Source organism: Gossypium arboreum, chromosome 1 (assembly GCF_025698485.1).
Source record: "Gossypium arboreum isolate Shixiya-1 chromosome 1, ASM2569848v2, whole genome shotgun sequence".
NCBI lineage: Eukaryota > Viridiplantae > Streptophyta > Magnoliopsida > Malvales > Malvaceae > Gossypium > Gossypium arboreum.
This window is the reverse complement of record NC_069070.1, coordinates 118676798-118702742: the sequence shown is the minus strand read 5'-3', so window position 1 is coordinate 118702742 and position 25945 is coordinate 118676798. Positions and strand designations below refer to the sequence as shown.

At 31.6% G+C, this 25945-nt stretch overlaps 1 protein-coding gene across 24 annotated transcripts; it reads right to left on the bottom strand.

Moving 5' to 3' along the window:
• Positions 1-386: 386 nt before the first annotated feature.
• On the bottom strand, positions 387-18862 carry LOC108482892 (alpha,alpha-trehalose-phosphate synthase [UDP-forming] 1-like). 24 transcript variants are annotated; one of them, XM_053031171.1, is made up of 19 exons: positions 15625-16077; positions 15457-15520; positions 10003-10402; positions 9817-9914; positions 9338-9726; positions 8367-8481; positions 8076-8177; positions 7251-7401; positions 6300-6388; positions 5337-5385; positions 4468-4568; positions 4083-4270; positions 2919-3036; positions 2440-2616; positions 2241-2363; positions 2072-2159; positions 1842-1972; positions 1629-1727; positions 387-1305 (listed from the first exon to the last, which is right to left on the bottom strand). In XM_053031171.1, the coding sequence occupies exons 3-19, from the start codon at positions 10391-10393 to the stop codon at positions 907-909; spliced, it is 2808 nt and encodes a 935-aa protein (XP_052887131.1). In that variant the 5' UTR covers positions 10394-10402; positions 15457-15520; positions 15625-16077; the 3' UTR covers positions 387-906. The 24 variants fall into 24 exon arrangements, with proteins under 24 accessions (XP_052887131.1, XP_052887120.1, XP_017641468.1 ...); XM_053031160.1 differs by having other exon boundaries at positions 10003-10456; positions 15625-16076; XM_017785979.2 differs by lacking the exons at positions 15457-15520; positions 15625-16077 and adding an exon at positions 18533-18862 and having other exon boundaries at positions 10003-10456.
• Positions 18863-25945: the final 7083 nt, after the last annotated feature.

The window sequence follows — 25945 nt, the reverse complement described above, 5'->3', positions numbered from 1 at the left end:
ATTATAATTTTAATTCAATTTTAAAAAAATAAAAGGAAGATCTTTTACATGAGTAATTTCTTTAATTTTTTTCCTTTAAAACTAGTAATTTCTTCAATTAATGTTTAGGAAATGTGATTTAATTTTGTAATCAAATCTGTTGATTGTTGAAGTCAATAAAGACCCCAATCATAAAATTGAAAGGAAAGAGAAAAAAAAAAAAACACACGAGATAAAAATTCATCCAATTAGATAATGCCAAGAATCCACAATTAAATAAGGACGAATATTTATTATATTTCAAGAAATCATTTTAAAAAATTAACATACATACTTGTTAACCCCTAAATATAATAATTATGACAAAACAAAATGGCTAACAATTAAATTTCGGATCATTTATGAAGTTCAAAAATTGCATCAACCAGTAATTTTGTCAATTAGCAGTTTCAAATTCCCTAAAAAGGAATTTCAAAGCTTGTCAGCTGAGTAATCTGTTTGTATCTGTATATAGATGTATCCACCTTTAATACAACAATAGGCATGTTTAAATGAATCTCAAGTCAAAAGAGTTGGAAGTTACAAAGAGAAAAGTGACCATAATTTAAACATTCAAATACTGGTGAAGCCAATGTAGTTGTTGTATAAACTGATGCAACAATGAAGAGAAAATTTTGTCGCCATATATTGTTTTCCTTCATCATATATATATATTGACCCAATGAACTATGCTGTGGTTCGTTCATGTGTCTGAAAACTTTAGCTTTGCACAGTTTGTTCTCAGAAGGATGGGAGAATCGAAGGGAAAAGTGCCGATCAATGGCAGCATATCTGTCTCGACTGTTAAGGAAACACTTCGTTTGATTGTGGTGTCCTCAAATGCTAGAAATTATTAGGCATGTAAAGTCGACAACATAAGGCGCGTTATCAAGTGCCTTTTGCTAGTCTGCTCAGGAACGAGACAACATCATCTGATGAACCAAGTAAATATCGAGCAGATGTACGCTTCCGTCCGACAGCACAGGAGAAGTAGTTATCTCCTTTGAGATCAAGCACGCTCCAGGCCATCTTTTCCTTCTCCTTTACCTTTTCAGGTGATGCACGCCGGGAGCTCCCACTGCTATGGTTATTGACAGTTCTTTTATCAGGAGCCGGGGATGGCTTGGGTGTCTTTGTTTGTGATGATTTTGGCCCACTTTTGGTTGCTGGAAGCTTCGAGGGAGCCTTTTTCTCAGTAGGTAACTTTGGTGCATCGATTGGCTTGCATTTTGCCATATTTGCATCAGAAGGCAGCTCTGGCTCAAAAAATGTATAAACATCTTCATCCTGGTGAAATGATGAAAATTTTCTCATCGTTAAAGGGCGTCAAACGAAGTTCAATATCATGCAATTTTCTGGCATTTCTTTCAAGTAATTAAAGTGTGAACATTATAGTTTCAGCACTTTCCAAAATCCTATTATCAGAACATGATTAATCCAGTTAAAATAACCAATGCACCAAGATCTACTAATGAACCACGCCTCCACACCATGGTGAGGTTGCTCCAATTCGTTTTGCGACCTTAAAGATGCCTCTCATTATTTCCCATAACGCAGCAGTGTTGTTTGTTTATTAGAATGCCTTTATGCAAGATTGAAGAGAATATTACCTTCCCCAGGAAATGTCCAACACAAAGGACACAATCAATTGGTGTTGTCATCGACTTGTTGTGAACTATTTCTCCTAAAATACGATCAATAGCTGCCCCCTGGATTTAAATGAAATTATCAAATAGAGGCAAGGAGGAATCTCCAACGCCACTAAACTAAAAACATATTCAAATAGAATAAACAAAATTTATATGAGGTGAACAGGAAGTTACCTTTGTAACACCAACAGGTCTAACCTCAACCGATCGACTCCCTTGAACAACATCAACAGATGCATTAGAAATTGGGCCGGTCCAGAGATGCTGCAGCATATCTCTAGCCTGAAGTCTTCCAAATTCAACATCTACAGACAAAATAACATGAAAGGAAACACAAGGAAGGTTCAGACAAGCAGGGTTGGTATCAATCAAGAGAAAACTCAAAAATCAAACAGACCAAGTACCTGCATACTTGTAATTCCATACGAGCGATGTAGTGCGGATCTCAAACTCTGATCTTGGTGTTCTTTCAGTGAAATACTCAAAAACATGCTGCCATCATGCCATCAGCATCATTAGGCAAAGCAGGAAAGACAGATTGGATGAAGAGTACATCAATTACAATCTTGTTACCTTCAGACTATCAACCCATTCCATGTTCAAGTGTTCTGGCATGGTTGTCATCCAGTCACCCTTTGTATGGCGTAGAAACATCCCATTTTCTGCGGCCAACCACATATCATACTCCGCAAAGTTCTGTGAGAGCAATCAGGTGGTTTTGATAGAGGACAAAATGAGGATAGAGCAGAAAGAAAGAAGATTCCAAGCGTACCTTATCCAAGACTTCACTTTTGCTCCCACTAAGGACAACTATAGTTGTCTTTTTATCATTACAGAGAGCTGTTAAGTGTTCTTTTAATTCCGGGTGCAAATTAGGATTCTTTTCTCTGATTTGATCACTTCTATTCCCAGAAGTATCCACAGGTTCGGTTAATGTTGAATTAAAACCCTGAGTTTTGGCCATCCCCAAGATGAGGTCAACAAGGGAAGCATTAATGACATTAATAGTATGCCTCCAGGAAAAGATTGCAAGGGAAAAAGAAAATCAAAGAGCTAGCAATCACATTAGCAAACATAGATGGCAATGGTCAAATTATGTAAAAATGTTAACTTGCCTTTAGTTGATACAAAAACAATCATAAGCCCGTTGGGCTTGATGTGTATCTTATACTTGCAGGCCTTGGATAAAGCTTTTACTAGCTGAGGGGCATTTTAAAAAAACATAAGAGATTATAGGTCAAACAATCATACCAGTATCAATAATCTATTGCCAGACCGCAAGTAACGTTCCACTGCATCATTCTGTGGAAGCTCAGGAGGCTCTTTGCTTGTCCTTAGCTGTGCTTCAACAACGGTATCGTTCAGTTCACTGCAAAGTATTTACAGGAAACTCAAATCTCAGTGAATCCTGGCATGACATGGTTAGCATTTAGCAGAACATGGACACGTTAATTTTAATGAGGAAAAGACATTACATTTCTACTTCATTTCTTCTAATCATTGGAAAGAAATGTACTGATCTTAAAGAGTGAACAGAAGGAATTAGTACCAATAATCTCTACCATTTACATACTTGTTAAGGCACCTAAGCTAAAAGCAAATGGCCAAGGAATAGAGATCCAACTTGGCAATACCAAACTTCAAAATCAGATAATTTGGGGGCAACACCACATCTTTGCCCTTGTGAGCAAGTCAAATTGACAGTTAAAAAAAATGGGCTGACATGTGAACGCCTAATACAAGACAACAAGTGACTTTGTCCAACTTAACTGAAGGTTGATTGGAAAGGGAAATGTAATAACATCAGTACTAATGGGAAACTGAGTGCCTTTAAAAGAAAATTATATATATAATGACATACCAAGATAATATCTTGTCTGTCTACGTTTTTGATAGATGAAATAAGCAGACCTGAGAATTTAGTTTCCTATGTGACTGAGGCAAAAATCAATTATGCCTGGCTAACTATATTAGAAAATAGATTACTACTTTTGATAATGTACATCAATGCAACAAAAGCTGAAGGAAGGTTGACCATGGCCAAACCAGATAACTTCTGTATGAAGTTGGGAAAGGCCATAGTGCTAATGAGCTTAACAAATGCAGTAAAATTTCAAAATTTACATGCACTTGAACAATGTAAGAAAATCATAATTGTGTCATCTTTCACATTCACGTAAATCTTTAAAAGAAAAGGCTATGTTTTCAACTGTAAAATTCTCCGTTGCCAGATTAATGAACCTCAGCCTGAATTTAGCAGAATATATTTCAACACTCAAACCATGTTGAAACTGAAATAGAACTAGTTGGCCTATAAGAGGAAAATTTGCCTAGCCTATATGATGAACATGTTCTAGAGAGTTTCAGAACAGCCAGAAGATATATTCAAAATTGCAGACAAATATTGTTGCGTACCTTACAAACATTTCAGCCCATTCTTGAGCAGTATGCTTTGTCACATGATGGAAATTGTGTTGATGTCGCTTCTCCCTTTCTTCAGCCGACATGTTCAAAGCCTGGGCAATAGAAGCAGCCACTTCAGTGATATTCCAAGGATTTACTAGAATTGCTCCAGCACCCAGAGATTGTGCAGCACCAGCAAACTGCAAGATACATCAAGGATATCAAGGTTAGAAAGAACTACTTTCACTAACTTGAGTACAGCACTTCAGTATTTTGAGAGCAAGAATTTTGATTAACCTATTAAGTCTTCAATATAGCATGAAAATCAAGTACAGCAAAACTAGTATCGATCAACCCAAAAACATGCAATGAATACTTTTAAGTAGTAAGTAATTACTTCACTGAGAATGAGGACCCCTTTCTTTGCTTCTTGGCAAGCAACAAACTCATAACTGACAAGGTTCATGCCATCCCTTAAAGATGTGACAAGTGCTACATCTGAAGGAGAAAAGGTCATCATTATTAAATACAGCAATCCACAACTAAAAACAGTATAATCAAAATTTTGGTGCTAAGAACCATATCCTGGAATCAATCATAACCAAAAAGCTATTGTCATATGGGCCTTCCGAGAAGCAGAAAAGCAATATTCTAAAGTGGATTTCACTAATTCCCTGAAGACTGATAAATATTTAAAAGACATTGAGGATACAATTCATCAAGATTGCTAATTCTATGATCACAATCAATTGACTTTCCAGGTTACAACGATAGCAACTTCATAATAAAGTCTCTAGTTGTACAGACTTATTGGACTTCTCCAGATATTATTCTTTAGAGAACAACTGTCAGCCTTTCCTCAGAACTATCCAAATTAGTTTCAAGTTCCAAAAAAGTTGCAGATGTCATATGATTCTTCAATGTGCCAAAACACAATAAAAAAGTTTGATTGTGATGCACAGAAAAAACCAATGAACCAGTTATGCTTTCCCTAGAATATTTACTTGCAAGAAGTGAAACCAGGGCCTTTGTTTGTGTCTCAAGTACTAACTATAATTGCAACTACAACAGACGACCAAATCAATCAACATCTGAATCCATAGAGAACAAATCGAAAAGCAAAAGTAGAAGATAAATACTAATTTAAAATTGTTTAGTGGTAAAACAATTACGAATCAACCAAATAAAGTAATAAACTGAAGAATGAAAATAAACTGAAGAATGAAAATAAATTGAAGATAAAAAGAAAAACAATTCAACAAGTACCGGTAACAGCATATAATGCACATAGTGCGTGAAAGTCAAGTGAACGATCCTGTAAAGTGAAAAAAGTACATAGAAAAATTCCCGTTATTAAAAATCCATGAAAGCAAACAAAAACTTAAAATAATGATCTCTCTTCCTTGCACAGTCCAAAGTCCAAACTTCAAATGCTGGTAAGACAACCAAAGATGAAACCAAGAAACCTATGATTATAAACAGGTTCAATTATAACAAATTAAGGAACATTCAGGATAAGACAAATAATACACAACCTGAAATTCGACCTATTATAATTCATTTTAGACAATATATCACTCTCCCATACATGAATATTTCTCATCCTAGTCTAGCAAGTTCATGAAAGTAAAAGTTTTTAATATCTCAGAGTCTCCACAAAAAGGTGAGTACTTCCTTTTCATTTAAAACTTCAGTCAATTTAGGGTATCTATCTTCCTAAGGCACTACACCTCATGGTAAACTTTTACAACTTTGTCGAGGGAAGAGTAGAGAGAAATAGAGTGAAAAAAACTCAGTGTTTCTGAGTTCTTCAGTAGAGGATTCAGATGTGAAAGCTACCACCCAAAAATCCATTTTAGTAATGGTTTGAATTTGGGGCATACTGTTAATTCTGGGGAAAAACCATTATGATAAATTTTCAACTCTACTCTAATTTCAAAACAAGAAAAGGATAATTGTTTCTTCTACTCTACTCTCTCTTCCATTCAATGTCCAACAGAAATGGCTACTCTTTTAACATTTTTCTGCAAGATGTTCCATATTTATCTCCCACCAGACTAAAAGAATGATGAAAAGATAAAAAGATAAATGCTAGAATGCCAAGATGACAGGCAACAGAAATCCTGCAGGCAAGAGAGTTCAAACCAAAGTTTCATGGAGCTAGCAGATAAAGTACAAGTAAAGAAAAAAGAACACAGGCATGAAATTATTAGGATGCCAAAGACAAACCAGGTGATGTATTGGTACTGCAGTCAGTGATCCAAATCGACCATTAATTCGCCCAACAATTTCATGAACTTGGCTTGTAAGTTTCTGGTCTGTGAACAATAATAAGTAAAATTAAGAATTACATTCAGCCAAACACATTAATCAGGATTTTTTCACATAATTTCATTATTTATAAAAATAACTATACTAAAGGTTAAAAATAATATGACTAAATTAAGCATGCATGATGAACCCAAGGAATCTGTAAGAAAAGTTGACAACATTATCATCCTGCCTTTTGCATTTACTACCAGAGTCGGTAATGAAACATATCAAATTCCTTTTCATTGGACAAAAGAAACTCAAGAAAGGTTTCTGGAGGGCATGGGTAACTGTAAAAAGAAGAATGTTAATTATCTTCAACTTTGGTCAGGAAGCGAAACATGTTTCAGGAGAGCAATTGAGGAATTAGAATAGCATATTTATAAGTCAAACCTCAACTCTTACACCATTTCCTGGTTCAGACTTCAAGTCAGGTTGGTTTGTTATTCAGTAAAACAAAATCCTTTATAAACTAATTGATATTTTTTAACATATTTGGGTATGCAATTGATAATACATATTGAGTATAGCAAGTGAACTAAAATTTCAAGCTCATGTTGTATCCTGCACTTTCCTCTTTAAAGCTTCTAATTGCTAATTGATAGCCTGATCTAACTTGCTCAGTCCACAACATCTAGAGGCTCTTTATGCCCAACGACTGGTAAATACACCATTGCCAATACCAAAACAGATTTAAGGTTAAAAAATCTACACAATTGCTGCCCAAGATGGAATTCAAGTATATTAAAAACTAACAATAACACATCTTTCTTGTACAGGAAAACTAACTCCAGAAATATGCTATACCTGGCAAACATATAAACAGTATTAGAGCACATATCTACAAACAAGAGAAACAAAGAAGCATACATTCAGGAACATCAGTTCTTGTTGGCACTGCAATTTGAAGCAAAACCACTTTATCACGCCAGTTAGGATTTTCCTCAAGGAACTTTTCAAATGCCAGTATCTTTTGGGGAATTCCTTTAATCATATCAAGACGATCAACACCAAGCATTACCTGCCAAGTTAGGACAGTTAATAATAAGCACACAGAGCAACAAATAAAATAATACACCACAGCAACATAAGGCCACAAAAGAATTATATTAGAAAACCAAAAAGAGAAGATATAGAAGAGAGAAATATTCTTTCTACATGGATTTACAAGCATGTATAATAAACTGGCAAACACTTCTACATTATACTGCTTTGAAAGGTGAAATAGAAATAAAAAGGAAAAAAGGAAAAAGAAAATTTCAATCTAAAAGGGTTAAATAGCTGAAATTGAGCTGGCTGTTAAGTGGTGCTATACCCCATCTGTTAAATATTGGGTTTCCTAGTCTTATAAAGTCTCTCCACTTAATGCCAACTGTTTTTACGTTAGATGCTTAACAAGTATACATCCTAGTATTAACATTAAAATATTATATAAACTACGCATACATATCTACATGTCTATATAATCAGTTTGTGTATATATATTCCATAGTAATTCAAACATGGCATGACTAGAAATCAGGGTAGAATTTTATTATTAACAAACACTGAAAATAGTTTTGGTCAAAACAATTGCACAATGTGTTGATCACATACTTACAAAACCAGAAATCACAGATTTCAAATTTAGCAACAAACAAGCAGATAAAGAAATTAAAGATTATAATAATGTCATAAGGTAAATAAAGCATCTACCTTTCGGCCAGAAAACCTTTCTTTCAATTCTTTGATGTGTTCCTGGACCTGAGGAACCAGAAGTGCGTTTTGGAACCGTAGAGAGTCTATCCCAATAGGAAACTGATGTCTCAAGCAATTAAAGAACCATAAAGACGAGTATAAGCATAATTTGCAATTAGTTTGAGGGAAAAAAGTGTTTAAACTAATATTCCTAGTGCAGCATATAAAGCAACAAGCTAAGAAGAATAAAGGCATAGGAGAAGTCAAGTGAAAAAATAAAATAAAATAAAATAAAGGAATCAAACATACCGCAGCAACACGGGTCAGCCTCCCTTGATCCTCAACTCCTTCAGGTGTCCCCTCAATTCCAAGAATTCGAGTACAGGCACTAACAAAATGTCTGGCATAGTCATAGGTATGAAAACTGGAACGCATACAACAAAATGAAAACAATGGTTATCTGCACATTAGGCAAATAGTTCTAGAAGTCTAAGAAACACACTCTCAGAGGTGATCCAACCATAGGGAATGAACCACTTCAAAGTGATAAAACCATGAGACCTATTAGAATCAAATGCAATCAATCTTTAATACAAACATCTATACAAATGAGGATTTTTTGTTTTTATTTTTCCAGCTTTGCTTTAATAATAAGCTTTATAAAAGTTAGAGAAACACACTCTCAGAGCTGATCTAATAATAGGGAATTAACCACTTCAAAGTGATAAAATCATGAGACCTATTAGAATCAAATGCAACACATCTTAAATACAAACACATACAAATAAGGATTTTTTTTGTTTTTATTTTGCCAAATTTTCTTCAATAATAAGCATCACTTCCCTGAAGATTTTCAGAAAGCTTAGCTGCAAGAGGTCATGCAATTCTAAAACCACATAATCCTGCTTGTTTTAAACTAGCACATGTTAGTTACAATAAGTGAAATTAACAAATTTCTGGACTAGCTAAACTTCAATAATCTGCAGAATAAAATAATTAAATTAACAAGGCAGAGAAAATGTCAGTGTGATAATTGCCAATAGAAATGTCCACCATACACAACAAAATTGTGAAACAATGGACCTTGCATAAGTACAAAGAATACCAACAGCAAAAATTAGAGAAGTAAATAGTCTAAGAGGAAAAGTTAACTAGCTATACTATGCATATCCAGTTTTCACCAATTGAGATAAACTGATAACTTATGTTTGAAGAGTAAAATATATCAATCATGTTAAGATAAAGTGCAATAAGTCAGCAAAAATGCAGCAGACACCTACCCAACCAAGTCAGCAGCAAGAACTGAACGCAAAAGCTCAGATCTGGATGGCAGTGTCCTATGAATTTCAGAAGAAGGGAATGGTGTATGTAGAAACCAACCAACTTTCATATTATTGTTATGGTTCTTCAGGCATTCGGGAAGATACATTAGGTGGTAATCATGGCACCAGACAACATCCCCCTCTTCATAGTGCATATTTACGACATCAGCAAACATTTGATTGGCTTTCTTGTATGCAGCAAACTGGGACTGGAAACTTCTTGTAGTAGCAAGGCGGTCTTCTTGTGGAAGTCCAAGGTAGTGAAATAGAGGCCACAATATATTATTGCAATAACCATTGTAGTACTGATGAACAATCTCTTCATCAAGGAATACTGGGATACACCACTGCATGATAAGTGCCTTCAATCTAAATTGCCTATACAACATATAATCAGATTGCATTCCAGAAAGAGTGTTTCAAACGCAACTAAATACCTTTTCAGCTAAAGCTTTAGTAAGTGCCTTCTGTCCAATCTCATCCGGAACATTCACACCAGCCCATCCAATCCACCTTGTTTCAAACTCCTTGACACCTGGAAAGTTCATCTAAAGTTATCCTGTAATGGTAAATGTAGAAATGTTGCCACATATCCCAAGTAAACCAGGGACTCAATAGCTTACCCAAGAGAGCAGTTACAAGACCTCCAGCACTTATTTCCAGTGACCATGAATCTTCACCTCTCCTCACGGCAGAAACAGGAAGCCTATTGGCCACTACCAACAGTCGTTGCCTAAAAGGCCTTCCATCTTGTCTTTCGCATCCCTCAGTCAGTGCCCTTGCAACTGCAGCGTCTTCCAAGTATTTTTCAACAAAATCAGCCTTAGAGTTGTCACCTTCTCTAAAACGTGGTCCATTTTCAGATACTTCAGCCCCCTTACGAATATCAATCACTTCATCTAAATGGGAAGTTCTGTTGCTTTTCCTTTGCTCCCTTAGCTCTCTATCACGCAAAAGGCGTTCCGTGCGAGTTGGTATATGCGGCGAATTACCGTTGTACTTGTTTCCAGGCATACGCTCAATCTAGAAACCAACCACCAATACCAATTTTATAAGCTCTCAGAATAATTTTATGTCCTGCATTTTTGTTTTAGTAAATTAAGCGTATTAATCAGCAGCATAATTCAGAGAAAGCTCTGTATCTTACTAAGATTACGTACTGTAAAAACAAGACGGCGGTCAATGATTTTGTACAAATAGTTACTAAGATTTCCATTGTCTTTAAAAACTTGTTACTGCCTAAATTTCATCCCAAAAAGAATCAAACAAAAGGAAAGAAAAAGATGAAAAGATAACAAATAAAATGGGATCCACTGAATTTGATGAAAAAATGGGGTCTACCATGAATTTTTATAATAATTCAAGCCCAAGATTTCTTTCGGAACAAAATCCACAATGTATAAAAATAGCAAAGGAAAAAAGGAAGAATTAAGAATGACACATTAGCAGAGCCGAACGATAGAGAAAATAAAATCCACACGGCTATGCAGTTCCCTTCATTTTTCAAGATTCCGCAACAACCTATCATCCAGGTTAAAATCCAACCCATTGCACGCAAAAATTAAAAGAATCTTTTTTAGTTGGAAGCTTATTAAACTCGAAGAATCTATCTTAAAATAGTCTTAACCCGTTTAAAATAGCAAAAAGTAGTGAAAAAAAGGAAAAAAAAATAAATTCCCACCTTTGAGACCAAATCCTAAGAACCAAACAACCCAATATTTCCTATAAGAAAAGTTAACCTGCTTACGCTTTGCTACAATACATGAACTTCTGTACTAAAACTGAAGCACCAAAGGATTAGATAAGAAAGGTAAAGAAATGAAACAGAAAGAAAATTCCAGAGTCTAGTTGTGGGTGGTAGAGATTTATCATAGCAGGACAAAAAGTAAGGAAGGAACACAATTCTTGTGAAATCTTTATATGGGCACTTAAAGCCAGCCATGCAGCCGTAGGTGACACAAGAAAGAACATAAGATCGACTAGAAAAGGGAAAGAAAAAGTTTTACCAACAAAAAACCAGAAAATAAGTAGTATAGTAAAATACTAATCCAAAACCTCGAAAGACAAGAAATTGGGACATATCAATCAAGTAATTTAATACAGTGTTTAAATGATCATTACTAAAAAAATCTATGACGAAAGCACTTAGGAAAGATCTGCTTTTTCCTACACGTTCCTCCGTGGGTCCGACTCAGGTAAGGCCACATGAGCATTTTCCAAGTCTTATCGGGTATTTGAACAGATTTCTAAAGAAATCTGAACCGCTTCAATATCAATTTTAATATATTTTGGTTTTCTTTTAGTGGGAAAAAATATTGTGTCTTTTATTCCACAGGGTAATCTTTTGTCTTTTTCAAATAAAATAAAACAATCAAATCTCTTACTTATTATAATTAATAACTAAGCTTGTCCTATTTTCTAAAAACAACAACGAAAACAAAAGTTTAAACCCATTTTTTTTTCCTTTCAGTTAAAGGAAACAAAAGTTTGTATTTAAGTCGTCTGCTGATTTTGTCAAAAGGCTCCAGATATCAATGTACTACCCTTGAAAACTATGGCATTCTCTAGAACGTAAAATAGAGAGAAAACAAGAGCCGTCACCATTTATATATACACACTAATGTGACAAGTACGTAACTGTTTGGAGAAACTGTGAAATGGAAGAAAGTGACTAAACAAATAGTTTAAAAACTAATAAAGCTGATAAGAAAATAGATGAAGTAATAACATGGACACTTAATTTTTCAGAAGTTGCATGCAAAAAACATGAAGTATGCCAAAAGTCCTATCATTACAGCTCGTTTCCAACCCAAAATTTTTGGCTTTTTTGTGATTATTAGTAGAGTATGTATTTGGCATTTTACTACTAGTTTGTAAAATTTATAATTCTAATTGATAATAATAAATCAAGGCTTGTATTTGGTACACTAAGATATAAATTTTTTATTTTACAAGTAACATTAAAAAATTGATATGTCCTTTTTAAAAATTATTTTACCATTTCTATAGATATTTGTTTAGTGTTTAAAACTCCCTAATGTACTAAATATTTTTCCATAAATCAACTAATCTCTATTATTAATTTTCAATGAAACTGATTATAAATAAACAAATGGTTGATATCAAGTTGTCCCTTAATCCATTGTAATTGACCAAAGAAAGAAATAATAATAAACAAAATGCAAAATGCTGTGCAATGCAACAATTAATCAAACATTTAGAGACAAGTCAAATATCTTTTTTTTCTTTACAGCTATGGGAGAAAATCTAAGGGGCGTGGTAACTGCTAAGGTCCAACTTTTGCTCTAAGAAAAGAAACCAGTAAAACAAAATCTTAGTAAAATTAGGTATACTCTAACTAAAATAGGTGTAAAATCTTGTAATAGTGTCAACAATATGAATATGTACCGCGCGGAAAGATTTCAATATATTAATATTTAAAAAGGAAAAAAAGATAAATCAATGTTATAATTAACGAGGACTGTTATTTTTTTAAAAATACCCTAATTTACATAAAAAGGAATACAAAATAAACAATAAAATTAGGATTTAACTTAAATGATCATACAAGTTAGAAAGAAGACATCTTGGAGGAAGGGCTACTTGAGTCCCTTCTTGTAGTTGCAATACGAGAAAGAGAGATTCCAATAGAAGAGGTGACCACTGATAGTGTAGTGTGTGAACCTCACAGTGTGGAATCGGAGGATGAACTACAAACTCTCATGGAAAAGGATTTCATAAAATTATTTATGCTAATAATAAAATATTTGATTGAATTAGTCACATAACTCAGAGAAAAGACTAACAAATTAACTTTTTCAAAATCAACTTATATCTTTGAGTATTTTTATAAATATCTTACATAACAACCCACTCTTATCTCCTACTCCCCTCATTTCCTTTAAAAATTTACTTTCTATTTTAATTTATTTTTCAAATATAACCATTTTAATAAATATTATTACTTTAAAAAACTTCTTTTATTTTATCCACAAAATGACTGATGAATTTTAATATACTTAAAAGGCATATACCACGTCGTTTAAGCCACTAAATAGTGACAAGAAACATTGACCAGTTCAATCCCCATATACTTTCCTTCCCTCGTTAAAACCAAATGAAGAAAGCATGTATCGCTTGAGCAGCATTCTAGGCATGAAAAAGGGGTCATACACGACAATCATGATTTGTTTCAATTTTTGACAAACTTTATTGTCTTCATTATATTCAACACATCAAATCCCTCTTCACCTTAAAAAAAACACATAAAACGTTTCTGCAATATAATTTAATAATGCTTTTCAACATTAGATCTATAAACATTTTAGGCCCCGTACTAGGAATCTCCAACTGTGTTTTAGCTAAAATCTTCCTATTACTTTGAACTATATTAAAAATTCATTTCACCAACTTTTCTAGTCTAATTTCTACCCGTTTTCTTGAATTACTTTTACCTTCTGCAATTCTGCCATTCTCTATGATAATTTACAAAAAGGTTTTGGGAGAATATTATCTTTAGCATTTTATTATAAGATTTCTACTTTTATATTTTAACATATATTATATTTTTAGTGTCCTGTACAAATTTAAGAATTCTACTGATTATATATAAATTTATATTCCTTTGTACCTTTATCATGCAAAGGATTAATGAAGTAAATGCGCATAGAGAGAGCAGCAACTGGACCACGCTAACAATGCGCATTTTATAAACTAGTCCAGATAAAAGGTAGTTTTTAGGGGAATTTTACATTTTACACTTTTTTCTAGTAACATTTCTGTTACTTTTATATTTTTTTTATATATTTCAATTTCGTAACATTTTAAAAATCCTACAAATGATACATAAAAATTATGAGACGAGTTATCACATTCGTTGACAGTAAAATTATCAATTTTTACAAACAGAATTAATAGAATGACGTATATCCTTATATTGTGATAATAAATTAAAGAAATTTGTGACAATCTTTTAATAGGTGAAATTAAATATAAATGCACAGACAGAGCAACTAGACCTGACAACTCAAAAGCGAATTTAATAACATGTTTTCCCCTCTATTTTCCTTTCTATTTCGAACTGAAATACAACAGCATGGAAAATAAGCAACTAGAAGTGCGACAATAATTTTCTTTAGTGTTTTTTACAGTACAATTCCTATTTACTAACTATAATTCCTAAGTCCTTAAACAGAAAAATATTGTGCGTCTAAATGCACTCTAATTTATATCCTCTTATATGTTATGATAATAATAATATCGACTAAATTAGACCTGAATCAATCTCTTCGATTAATTTTTTGGGTAATTTTGAGTAGACCAAAGAATAAAAGCACTAAGCAATGTCGATTGCGATGACATATCAACCCCTGCTCTGTTGAGTGGGGGGGCTACTATTCTTTGAGTGGTGTAGCCAGCAACCTTAACTGCTGGCACAAGAAAAGGCAAATTTTTTGCCTGTGGGAGAACAACCAAATGGGGCAACCATTTCCCTATTTTCCTAGTGGGGAATTCTGAATGAACAGACATTTTCCCACCTTGGGACATTGACGCAACTCAAGAACGGACATGTTTTTTTACGTAAAGCACCGAAGAGACAAACCAAAATGCTTGGTCTACACGTATTCCTAATCCGATTCCTTGAAAGAAAACTTGAATGATAACGGCTTTAGCCATATTAACAGATAGTACATATTAGGAATCTCCTTGGTTACCTAACCTGATGAACGAAAATGATTTGCCACCAACTTGTATAGTATGATTAGAAAGACTCAGATACCTAACCCGGTTACACGCTCTGCATATTGCAATCAAACTTTCTAAAAGTCAAACAATGAAGAGATTCCAAAGCATAAAATTTGTTGGCCAGCTAGATTACAATTCACCAAAAGCAATTCAAGTAATTCTGTTGATTTACCAGAGTTAAGCAATAGCAATCAAAGAAACAAGAAAAAAGATAAACTGAGACAATAAAGACAAGTGCGTCAATGAAATCCGGTAAAAGAGAAAACATAAGCAATCCGGTGCTAGAAAATGTCGGAAATTAATGGTACAGATAGGTAAGTGCCGCTACTTACGGTCTAAGAGGAAATGAGGAAGAACTGCATAGACTTGCTATAGGGGAAGGTTGCAACTTTTGGACTTCAAAAAAGAGAGAATGAGCAAACAGAAATATCTTTTTTAAATATAATTTTGAATTATGACTATTGTCCATATAAAAAAGCGAAGAAAGGAAAGACAGATACCGGAAAAGAACCATAATACATGTGACTAAATCGATGAAAGGGAGGAAAAGGGAAATGAGCGAAGACCAGAAATTGACAGAAAGGACTTGCATGCTGGTTTGTTCTTTTTCTGTGCTAAACGAAGGCAAGTGGGCGGTTGGTATTATTGCTTGTGGTCAGAGATAGAAAGAAAGATATTGGGGATCCTAGAGCGTGAGTGCCCGTGAAAAGATACACTAGTAGCCACTCGCCAGGGAATTTGCTGCATAAATTTGTTACTCGTTCACGAAAGGTTGGTACCCACAATTTGTGGGTCCCGTAAAAATTTAAGTCACAGACTCCTTGCCTGGGCTGGGGTTGGGACCTTGGCTGGCCGAATCACCTGATAGATGATACTAACCATCCAGTCTGGCAAACACTTTCGTGGAGCAAAAATGACCTCATAGGCCATACCCATGTCAAAATACTGTAAAAAAAAATCTGAAATATATGTTGAGCCTAAGAAAATATTTCTAATGTGGCCCCAGGGAACTGCCATCTCGCAAAACGTCTAAAACATGAGCCTTTCAGCCTCAAAGGCTCAAACTAAGGGCCCACTATTGGCAAGTGGCTACTATAACAAGTTGTTCAGAGTTTTTTTTTCTTTTTTTTTTTAATGAGAATAATGGAGAAAAACACTACTCTGCTTCTGAAATTCTTCATGATTTTCCTTTCCTTCTCCTGGGATAAGATCTGTTGATCTAACCAGTAACCACCATACAAAAACATTTCAGCTGACGTAATAAGAAGGTAACGGTTACAAAGGCCTTTTACCATCAATGCTGCAAGTCATTGAGGAAATTTAAAAAAAAAAGGGGGAGGGGGGAATTAACAATCCTTTTTTCTTAGTTAAAATGTTTTAAAGATACTCAAAGCATCGACTACTAAGTTCTTTATATGAAAACGAAGAGAAACACAGAGTGAAACATAGAAGGATCTCAAATTACATGCATCGTACTGAGAGAAATACAGCTTACCTCAATTACGATTGGAAAAGAGAAAGAATGAACTCTGTTTTCAGTCTACAGATGAATCTGTTTTTCAAGTTCTGGTTGTTGTGAAGGATGAGATATATACTATTCTTGTCTAACGACTAGAGAATCTGTGCATACGAAGTGAAGACACGTAAATGCCTTAATTCCAATGGAGTTCTTACTCCCTGTTTTGCAACCAGACCAACTAAAATTAGTGTCATCTTATCCACACTCTCAGAATAGCAAGATGACAGCAATTTGGCCAGTTAGCCAAAGGAGTTGTCATTTTCTTCACTAATGATTTTGGCTCTTTTCCTTCTAGTGTATAATCCTTAAACTCCAATTATTGAGCTTGTTTCCCAAAGTTAAAAATTACACCGTAAAAGCTACAGGGGTAGTTAAGACTTAACGGCACAGTCCCCTGGGTCTCAAAGAAATATCCTCTGGCAATTTATTGTATTTGGAAAATCCAGATTCAATTGGCTGCAAAGCCAGCTATATGATTTAACTGCTCGAAAATGCTAACCCCCCCCCCCCCAAGGCCGCATTGGCTGTAAAAGTTTTTGCTAATCTACTGTGCCTCATTAAATGAATCTGTTTAGTGCTTTTCCGCAGTCTACAATAAAAGAAAGTCTACGCAGTTCTGCTAAGTGCTAGCCACTAAACTCAGATTCCAGGGATATACTCAAGTTACACTCAATACACTATCGTGTGACAAAATTGAGACTAAGGGTGAGTTTGGTACCGGAATATGTGGGTTTAGTTTATTTTTTGTCGCATGTTATAGTATTATTATAGTATTTAATTTTACTATCACTATTATTTTTATATTAAAAGTAGATAAATATATCAGCCATCCAAACTTACCCTAACCAACTTGAATGATGCACCAAGCCAAGATTAAGTAGTAATGGTAGTTAATATACTTTACTCGAGTAATAGTATATAAACTTGAATTTAAAACACTTTAAAAAAAATAAGCTATTTGAATTTTAACTCGATTAGCATCGAGATTATTATCAAAGTTCAAATATTTAAAATAGGATGAGATCATGAATAAATCTAGTATTGTATAAAAAATCAAAAAAATATTTAATTTCAAAAGGAACCATAATAAATTTAAAAAAATACGTTCTTAAAAAATTTAAAAATTTAATGACTTAAATATTTAAATTTATTATATCATAAATTTTTGATAGATTTATCAGTATATTTTAACAAAATAAGTATCACTCAACTTAGAATACCAGACTTTATAATTAATCTACGCTTGTAGAAAAATAAAGCAATATAATTAGAGAATTTTCTTCCCTGAAAACTAAAATGTTTACATAATATAATTTTCAATACCACCATATGAATCTAACAGCTTTCATATAACTATATTTCATCCAAAATATCAAACAAGTAAACGATACTGATAACTGTTTTAAGTTACAACACACAGCAGAAATTTGCTTAGAAAAAGTAAATTAGCCTTTTATGTAAACAAAAAAAAAGGAATTATTTACAGTTCAAAGAATCCAGAAATAGACCGAATCTTTTAGAAAAATAAAAAAATAAAGTAATTAACATTATTGGAAAACAAAGAAAATCTCGATATTGGAAACAAAAGAAACAAAAGTTTTTCTTTCTATATACTCCAAAATTTACTCTCTCGTTTTACAGCAACCAAACAGAGCAGCCTCGAAAGAATGAACTTCATTTCTCAATGAAGATTCTAAAAAATATTTATAAAAAAACAACGACGAAAATCAGACGGACCTCTAATTTTCGAAATACTAAACAAAACAACAACAACAATAAGAAGAAGAACAATCAATGATTTTCGAAATTTAAACTAAAAAAACCAGAACGAATAAGAAAAACAGAGAAAAAATGAACCAAAAAAAGATTTAAAATGGAGAGAAACTAACCTTGACAAAATGTAGAAGTAGATCTGATGTTTGAACAAAGCGCTCAAATGCTAAGGAAATTCAAAAGAACAAAGCTAAAAATTAATTGAGATCAAAGTCGATGCGCAATTAAGAGAACAAAAAAAATAACTTAGTGAGGGAATTTTCTGGAGAGAAAATGAAGGAACGGAAGAGAGGAGGGTATTTATAGGAGAGAATCAAAAAGGCTTTTTCTTTTGGCGGGGGAGAGAGAGAGAGAGAGAGTAATGGCTATGGCCGGAGGAGACTGTTCGCTTCGCTTTGATTGTGCCCAATCATTTGGAGGGAATTTGTTCTTCTTTCTTTCTTTTCAAAAAATACTTTTTTTTTTCTTTTTTAATATTTGTAAATTTCAATAAAATAAAAATTGTCATTTTAATCGCATTAACAAATTTTAAATATATATAAATAAAAGAAATAAAAATTACGAAATAAATAATAAATCTGATTTGTAGGTTACACAATATTTTAACGATAAAAGATAAAATGATTTTACATATTCGATACCAAGGTATTTAAGTTTTACGTTACTATTTGATTTAAAGTTTTGTTCCTTACGAGTTGTTCTTTCCTTTTCTCTATGTTTTAGTTGTTTGTGTTATTTTTTTTTTCTTTTCTTTTGTGAATTCGTGACTTAAAGAATCTCATAAAATTTAAAAGAACTTATGAAATAAAAATTAAACATTTAGACGTTGATTATGAATGTGAGAGATATGTGTTTTAAAATTGAACAAATCAATGCATGACATTATGACCACACCAAGAGTTTTATGGTGATTGAGTCTACTGATTTAAGTGCAGTCTTTAAAATTCAAACTTAAACCCGTCAATTTTATTAAGTGAAAGGGTTGAGATCTTAAGTGGATATATGACTTTTTATATTTATTTATTTATTTCTTTATTGTTATTTTTGTTTTTGATAATATTTTGTTTGAACTAAAAATGATTATTTGTTGTAGAAAAAAATTTAAGAATAAAATTTTAAAATATTTTTAATATCATTTACATTTGTTAGATTTGGTGGTAAAGTATTTGAAGCTTAATATAAAAATAAAATATTGGAGAATCTCACACATAAATTTTTTGGTAATTTTTTCAATTCTTGTCAATTTTAAATTTGAGTAAATTAATCTCTATAAAAATATCAAAGCAATTTATTTCTTATTAATTTTGATAATGAACAATTAAGAACAATTAATCATTGCATTAGTGTCTTTAGTTAATTGTGCATAATTTTGATAGGTATACAATCAAATTTAGCTATAAATGTTTACATATTTTGTTAATTTGGTATTGATTCTAAAAAGTCAACAAATTTAGCCTCAACATTTACACATTTATGACAATATTATAGGTTAAATTTGTTTAATTGTGACCAAATTGATAGAACGTGTAAATAATGAAAATTAAATTTTTTATTATACCAATCAAATTTATGTAAAATTGACAAAAAAAATTATTAATGTCGTCATTAAATTGCTCTAATTTTTTTAGAAGAACCAATCTGGGCACTATCGAAATTGAGAAGAATTGGAGAGACCTTCTTACCTTTTATTATTATTATTATTATTATTATTATTATTATTATTATTATTAAGAAGTCTTCTTTTTATATAATGAATATATCTATCTATAGAACCCAATTTTTGGAGAAAAATATACGCAAATGCACGTCCAATTATAACGATACCATTTAAGTTAAAATTCAATCAACGAGCTCCTAATTTATTTCATTTTATAATGTAAGCTTAGCTTTTATGTAATTTAAGGTGACATGAAGGTAATTCAAGAGTTTCTTTTCTTGAGAATTTTATGTTTTTAAAATAAAAATTATTATATTTTAAAAATATCAATAAGAAGTTAAAAAAGATGAATAAATATTTTCAACAAATAGTGTAAAATAAAAAATATTAAAAGCAATTCTTAGTTACAATTATTTTTAAATATATGTTTATTTTCAAATTCCAACTATTAAAAAATGCATCTTTTAAATTTTTAATCATAACACATATCCTTTAATTAGTGTAATAATCATTGCATTAAAATTAGGCTAATAATCCATATATTTGTATGATGTTTATGTATTTTCACATATTATAATCATATTTAAAATATTATATATATTTATATAAGTTTTAGTAAGTTTATAATTATATAAATTTTAACATATTTAAATTTCATTCACGTCGTGATTATGCAATTTTACGTCACATTTTATAGAATATTATATTTTAATTATTTTCCTTATATTGTCATATTATATCCAAAATTGTCAAAATCAATCAAAACTTATTTGTAATTTTAGCAACTACTTATCCATCTGATCACATATTTTAGGGGTGACAAAATTGTCATAAATAGATATTTGCCAAATTAAATATCATTGATTGTGCATATGCTTTTACATAACTTTTAAGTTGGGGTTTTGTTTATTTCAGGTTATATTTTAGTCATTTATATTTGAAATGTTACATTTTAGTCACTTACGTTATCGCATTATAATATTTTAGTTACTGAGTCTTTAATTGTTATTAACGGTGTAATGGTAAATTGACGTGACACATTAAATCATCATTTTAAACAAAATTTTAGGTTAATTTATACAATTGGTCCTTATATTTTTTTTGAGCAATTTAATTTTTTTCTTTTATGTTCTTTTAACTTTCCTTTTTTTTCTTTATTTTCCATTCTCTTCTGCTTCATCCTCTGTTTTCTTTTCTTATTCATTTATTTTAAGGTAGTTTTACTATGTTTTCCATTTATTAAAACTAGTCTGCAAGCTCGCCTCACTCGAAAAAAATTAATTTGTTCAAAAAAATAAAAGTATAGAGACTAGTTTTAACAAATAGAAAATATAGAAAAACTATATTAAAAGAAATAAAGAAGGGAGGAAAATAGAGGGAGAAGCAGAAAAAAAAGAAAGTTAAAAGAACCTAAAAGAAAAAAAATTAAATTACTCAAAATGAAAAAAATATAGAGACTAGTTGTATAAATTAACCTAAAATTTTATTTTGAAATGATGATTTAACGTGTCACATCAGTTTAACATTATACTGTTAACGGCAATTAACTGCTCAGTGATTAAAATGTTACAATACGATAACGTAAGTGACTAAAACGTAATATTTCAAACATAAGTGACTAAATATAACCTAGGACAAACAAAAATGGCCATTGTGATAGTTTACCCATTGAGATTCTATTTTTTTCTTCTATTTAGGCCATCATATATTGTTTTTCTAAATTCAATTATTTCCCTTCTATTTACCAAACAAATTAATATTAATGGTTTTTATTTATTTATCTCTTTTTATCAATTTTACCTTTATACCTCACACATTTGGAGGTTTATTTTTCAATTAAATAAAATTAATTATTATTAACTTATAATTGATTGGATATGAATTTAATTGACATTAATTACGTAACATCTGCCTTAAATGAATGTAATTAGTTTGAGGTTTGAAAGGTTAAGGGTTAATTAGGAAATATGTATATACAATAAAAGTAAATATTTATAAATGAATTATTATGCATTTTCACTGAAACTCCAATTTTAATTTTATTATTAATAGAATTTGAAATGAAGCATATTATACATAACCCTCTATTATTAAAATTTTAAAACCTTACCAGAGACGAATCCAGGGGTTGACAGGCCCCGACCCCCCTTAAAATAAAAAATTACTATTTAGACCCTTTGAAAATTTAAAAAACTTTAAATTATTAAAGGTAAAATTACACTTTAACCTTTCTAAAAATTATAAAAAAATTGATTTAATCCTTAATATTCGATTTAACCCTGTCCTTTATTTTTCCTTTGATATTGGTGCAAACAAATATAAAAATTTATGTCAGCATTTACATTGGTTTTCATTAACACTCTATAAATTATTTGTTTGCACAATATCAAATCTATACAACTTAAATTACTCAATTTTAAAAATCATAATTAGATTAAATTAACTTTATCTTTTATAAATGACAAAATAAGTGTTGAGATAGAAACAATTCATGAAGGAAAAAGAGAGTGAAATTCAACACACATAAAACATGAAACAAAATAAAATAAATCAAGCAAAAACGAAGTTGATGTCGATGAATACGCAATTGTTGAGAAACCCTTGATTGCATGCCCCTCAAGCTATTCCACCTCCTTTTGGTTTTGGTGATGTTATTTAGTTATGATGATATGATTCATCAGTTTAATAAGAGACTAATATCCATTGAGATCGGGGGATATCTCCAATGTATGCCATTGTTGAGTCCTAGGGGAATTTGATGATCATGTTATCCTTTGACCAAAAGCAATCTGATTATAAATATTATATCATGAGTGCAATTCCAAAACCCCATGTTTTTATTTCCAAGCACTTGATGCAAAGATCCTTACCAAGGAGAATACTCTTTGTAAGAGTTTCGGTTTGCTATTTGTCTAGTTTGATGTTTAGATAGATGTTTGAATAGAAATGTGGACATTACAAAGGCAGTAAACAAATAAGAGACAGAGAAAAATAGGAACACAAACTTTGTTAATTCAATTCAAAAATAATCTTACTTTGCGATTTATCAGTAATCTACTGACTAGCCTAATCTACCCTTACACAAGAAATAATTGCAACCTAATAGATAACCTGACTTGTTAGAATCACTCACCCAAATTACCACACTTACAAAACTATAAACTGAGTGCCAAATACGAACAAAAGCCTAACAACAAATACAAAACAATGTAGTATCAACACCCTCTAAAGGGCTTGTCAAACCAAGCATATGTGTTGCCTATTTATAGGCAATACATGATAGCTTCCCTTGTAATGACCCAAAATTTACGGGCATCGGAAAGTACATTAACAGGCCTCCGTCTTAGTAAATTGAGTTCGAAATAATTACTAGAAATATTTATGAGTTTAGCGATGTGTTTGATTAGGTTTAAATTAGGTGAATTTAGCTTAATTTAGAGTAATTAGTAAAATGACTAAATTGAATAAGGAGTAAAAGTTTAATTATAAATTAGTAGGAAAGAATAAGGACCAAATAGGGAATTAAGCCTATTTGGGAAGATGAGGCGGCAAAGGAGTAAAAAATCTAAGATTTTTACTTAGTTATATAGTATAATTTTGACAAGTGGATGGTAAAAAAATAAAAAATAAATAAATTATTATAATATATTATTAGCAACTAAAACAAATAAAAGAAAGAAAATAAAGTAAAGAACAAAGAAAAGAAACAGAATAGGCAAACGAAAAGCAGGGGAAGGAAAGAAAGAAAGAAGAAAGAAAAGAAAAAGGGAGAATTAGGGTTTGAAGGTTTGAAAGTTTAATAGGTAAGTTAATTTAGCCCTTTTTACTTAATTTTAATGTTTTAAAAGCTTTAGAACAAAGTTTTGATGAAATTAAATTAATATTTTGAAAGTTATTAGAATTCTAAATATTGTTCATGTTGAATAAAAAAAATGAAATAGGGGTTTAATTGAATGAAATTCAAGTTAAAATAGATATAAGGATTGAATTGCAAAGTAAGCTATAAGTTTTGTGTTTTAGGGACTAAATTGAGGAAAATTTCGGAATTAAGAAAATATGTTGAAAATTTAATAGTTAAATTTGAGTTTAAATGAAATTTGAATAGACATAAGGTGTGAATTGGTGTTATATTTTGGTTATTAACATTTTACATCAAAACAGTTTTGGGAAGTAGCAATGGTCTGACTTTGAAAATTCACTAAAAATTGTATAAATTGAACTAGAGGATAAAAAAAATATGTAATTAAAACTTATTGAGTCTAGTTTCTTATAGTATAAATAGTGTAAGCAATGAATTGATGAATCAAGAGATATTTGAAATTTTGTAAGACTGGTTCGGGGTGATTTCGAGATTCCCTGTTTTAATTTTGGAAAATCATTATAAATTGTACAAAAATTATTATGGAGTGTAATTTATATTTGTGAACTCCTGAATCTAGTTTCAAAATAAGTAAACAAGAACCTTATTCGAGTTCTGTAAAATGAGATAATTTATTTTAGTAGAGAGAGGTCGAATCTGTCAAATGAAATAACAGGGAGTATTTAATGAATAAACTGTACTAATTGGCTAGACCAAAAATTCTGAAAATCTTATGGTGAGAAGATATATGAGTCTAGTTTCAGGAAAAATTAGTGGATCTTAATTTGGAGTTTCCTAGCTCAAGATATAAATAATTTAGTAACAATGACTCAAGTAGACAGCTTAATGGTGAAATTATATATATACATTAAAAATGGTTAAATTTGCATGTTTAGGCTCATGGATTAAATTGAATTGTGTTATATTGATGATTATAAATTATTATTATTTTCAGTAGTTAACAAAGAACCCAAGACATCGGCAAGCACAAAGGAAAGGAGAAAGCTATCGAGGATTAAAACGAGAAATTCACGGTTTGTATTACTATAATTCAAATTACTTTTTATTAAATGTTTTATATCAATTCTATATTTAATAAGTGAATTATAAGGTAAGTATTGATATTTGAGTTGAATGAGAATTGAATTGAATGGTGAATTTGTATGTATAATTGAATTGTAAATTGATTTTAATGTGAAAATTTTAATTGAAAAGTAATCTTGGAATGGAAATGAAAGTGAATTGAGAATTGAAATACCCTATTAACTAGTCGGGCTAAGTCGGATATAATTGGCATGCCATAGGATCTGGAAATGTACGGAATTTGCGGCTTTTCTTGATCGTGCACTTTATGTGTCGATTTCGTGCACCTCGTGTGTCATATCGTGCACCTCATGTGTCGCTTTTAGGCACTTTATGTGTCGATATCGATCAGTACTATGTACCGTTTTAGGTACAATGTACCGCATTGGTGTGTTTGGGTTGGAACTGTATCCGTTAAAGTCCGAAATGTTAATAGGGTGAATAATTGAAATGAGAAGTTCAAATGAATTTGATCGACTGTACTAGTGAATATGAAAGAAATTAAAATTATGGACTGAAAATTTAGATTGGAAATGAAATGCATGGATTTAAAATGATTGTGGTGATTAAAACCTGGTAAATGTGATTTGTAACTAAAATTGAATAATAGCTAAAGATTGTTTATTTATTGTTATTTAATGATAATTTAAAAAAATATATATATATTTCCCTGAATACTCGAACAAGTCCCGTTTCATTCCACTTTAATACTTGTGTTGGGCTTCGAAAGTCCATTATAGGGACATAATTCTTCAATTATACTATGAATGTTATAATAATTGTAAAATATCCATAAGTTGTCTGATATATACGATAATGCCTCGTAGCCCTGTTCCGGCGACGGTTTGGGGTTAGGGGGTGTTACATTTGTTGGTATCAGAGCTATCAGGTTTAGCTGATTCTCGGGCTATATTGAGCTCGAAATTGAGT

What these genes read in the sequence shown, in the direction of transcription:
- LOC108482892 (XM_017785978.2), bottom strand. Translation starts at nt 16,419, where the DNA reads ATGGTAAAAGGCCTTTGTAACCGTTACCTTCTTATTACGTCAGCTGAA. An exon ending in CTTGCTGCTGACTTGGTTGG is followed by an intron (nt 8,482 to 9,337) that starts GTAGGTGTCTGC and finishes TATGCGTTCCAG; the next exon opens with TTTTCATACCTATGACTATG. An exon ending in GGCTGACCCGTGTTGCTGCG is followed by an intron (nt 8,178 to 8,366) that starts GTATGTTTGATT and finishes TTGAGACATCAG; the next exon opens with TTTCCTATTGGGATAGACTC.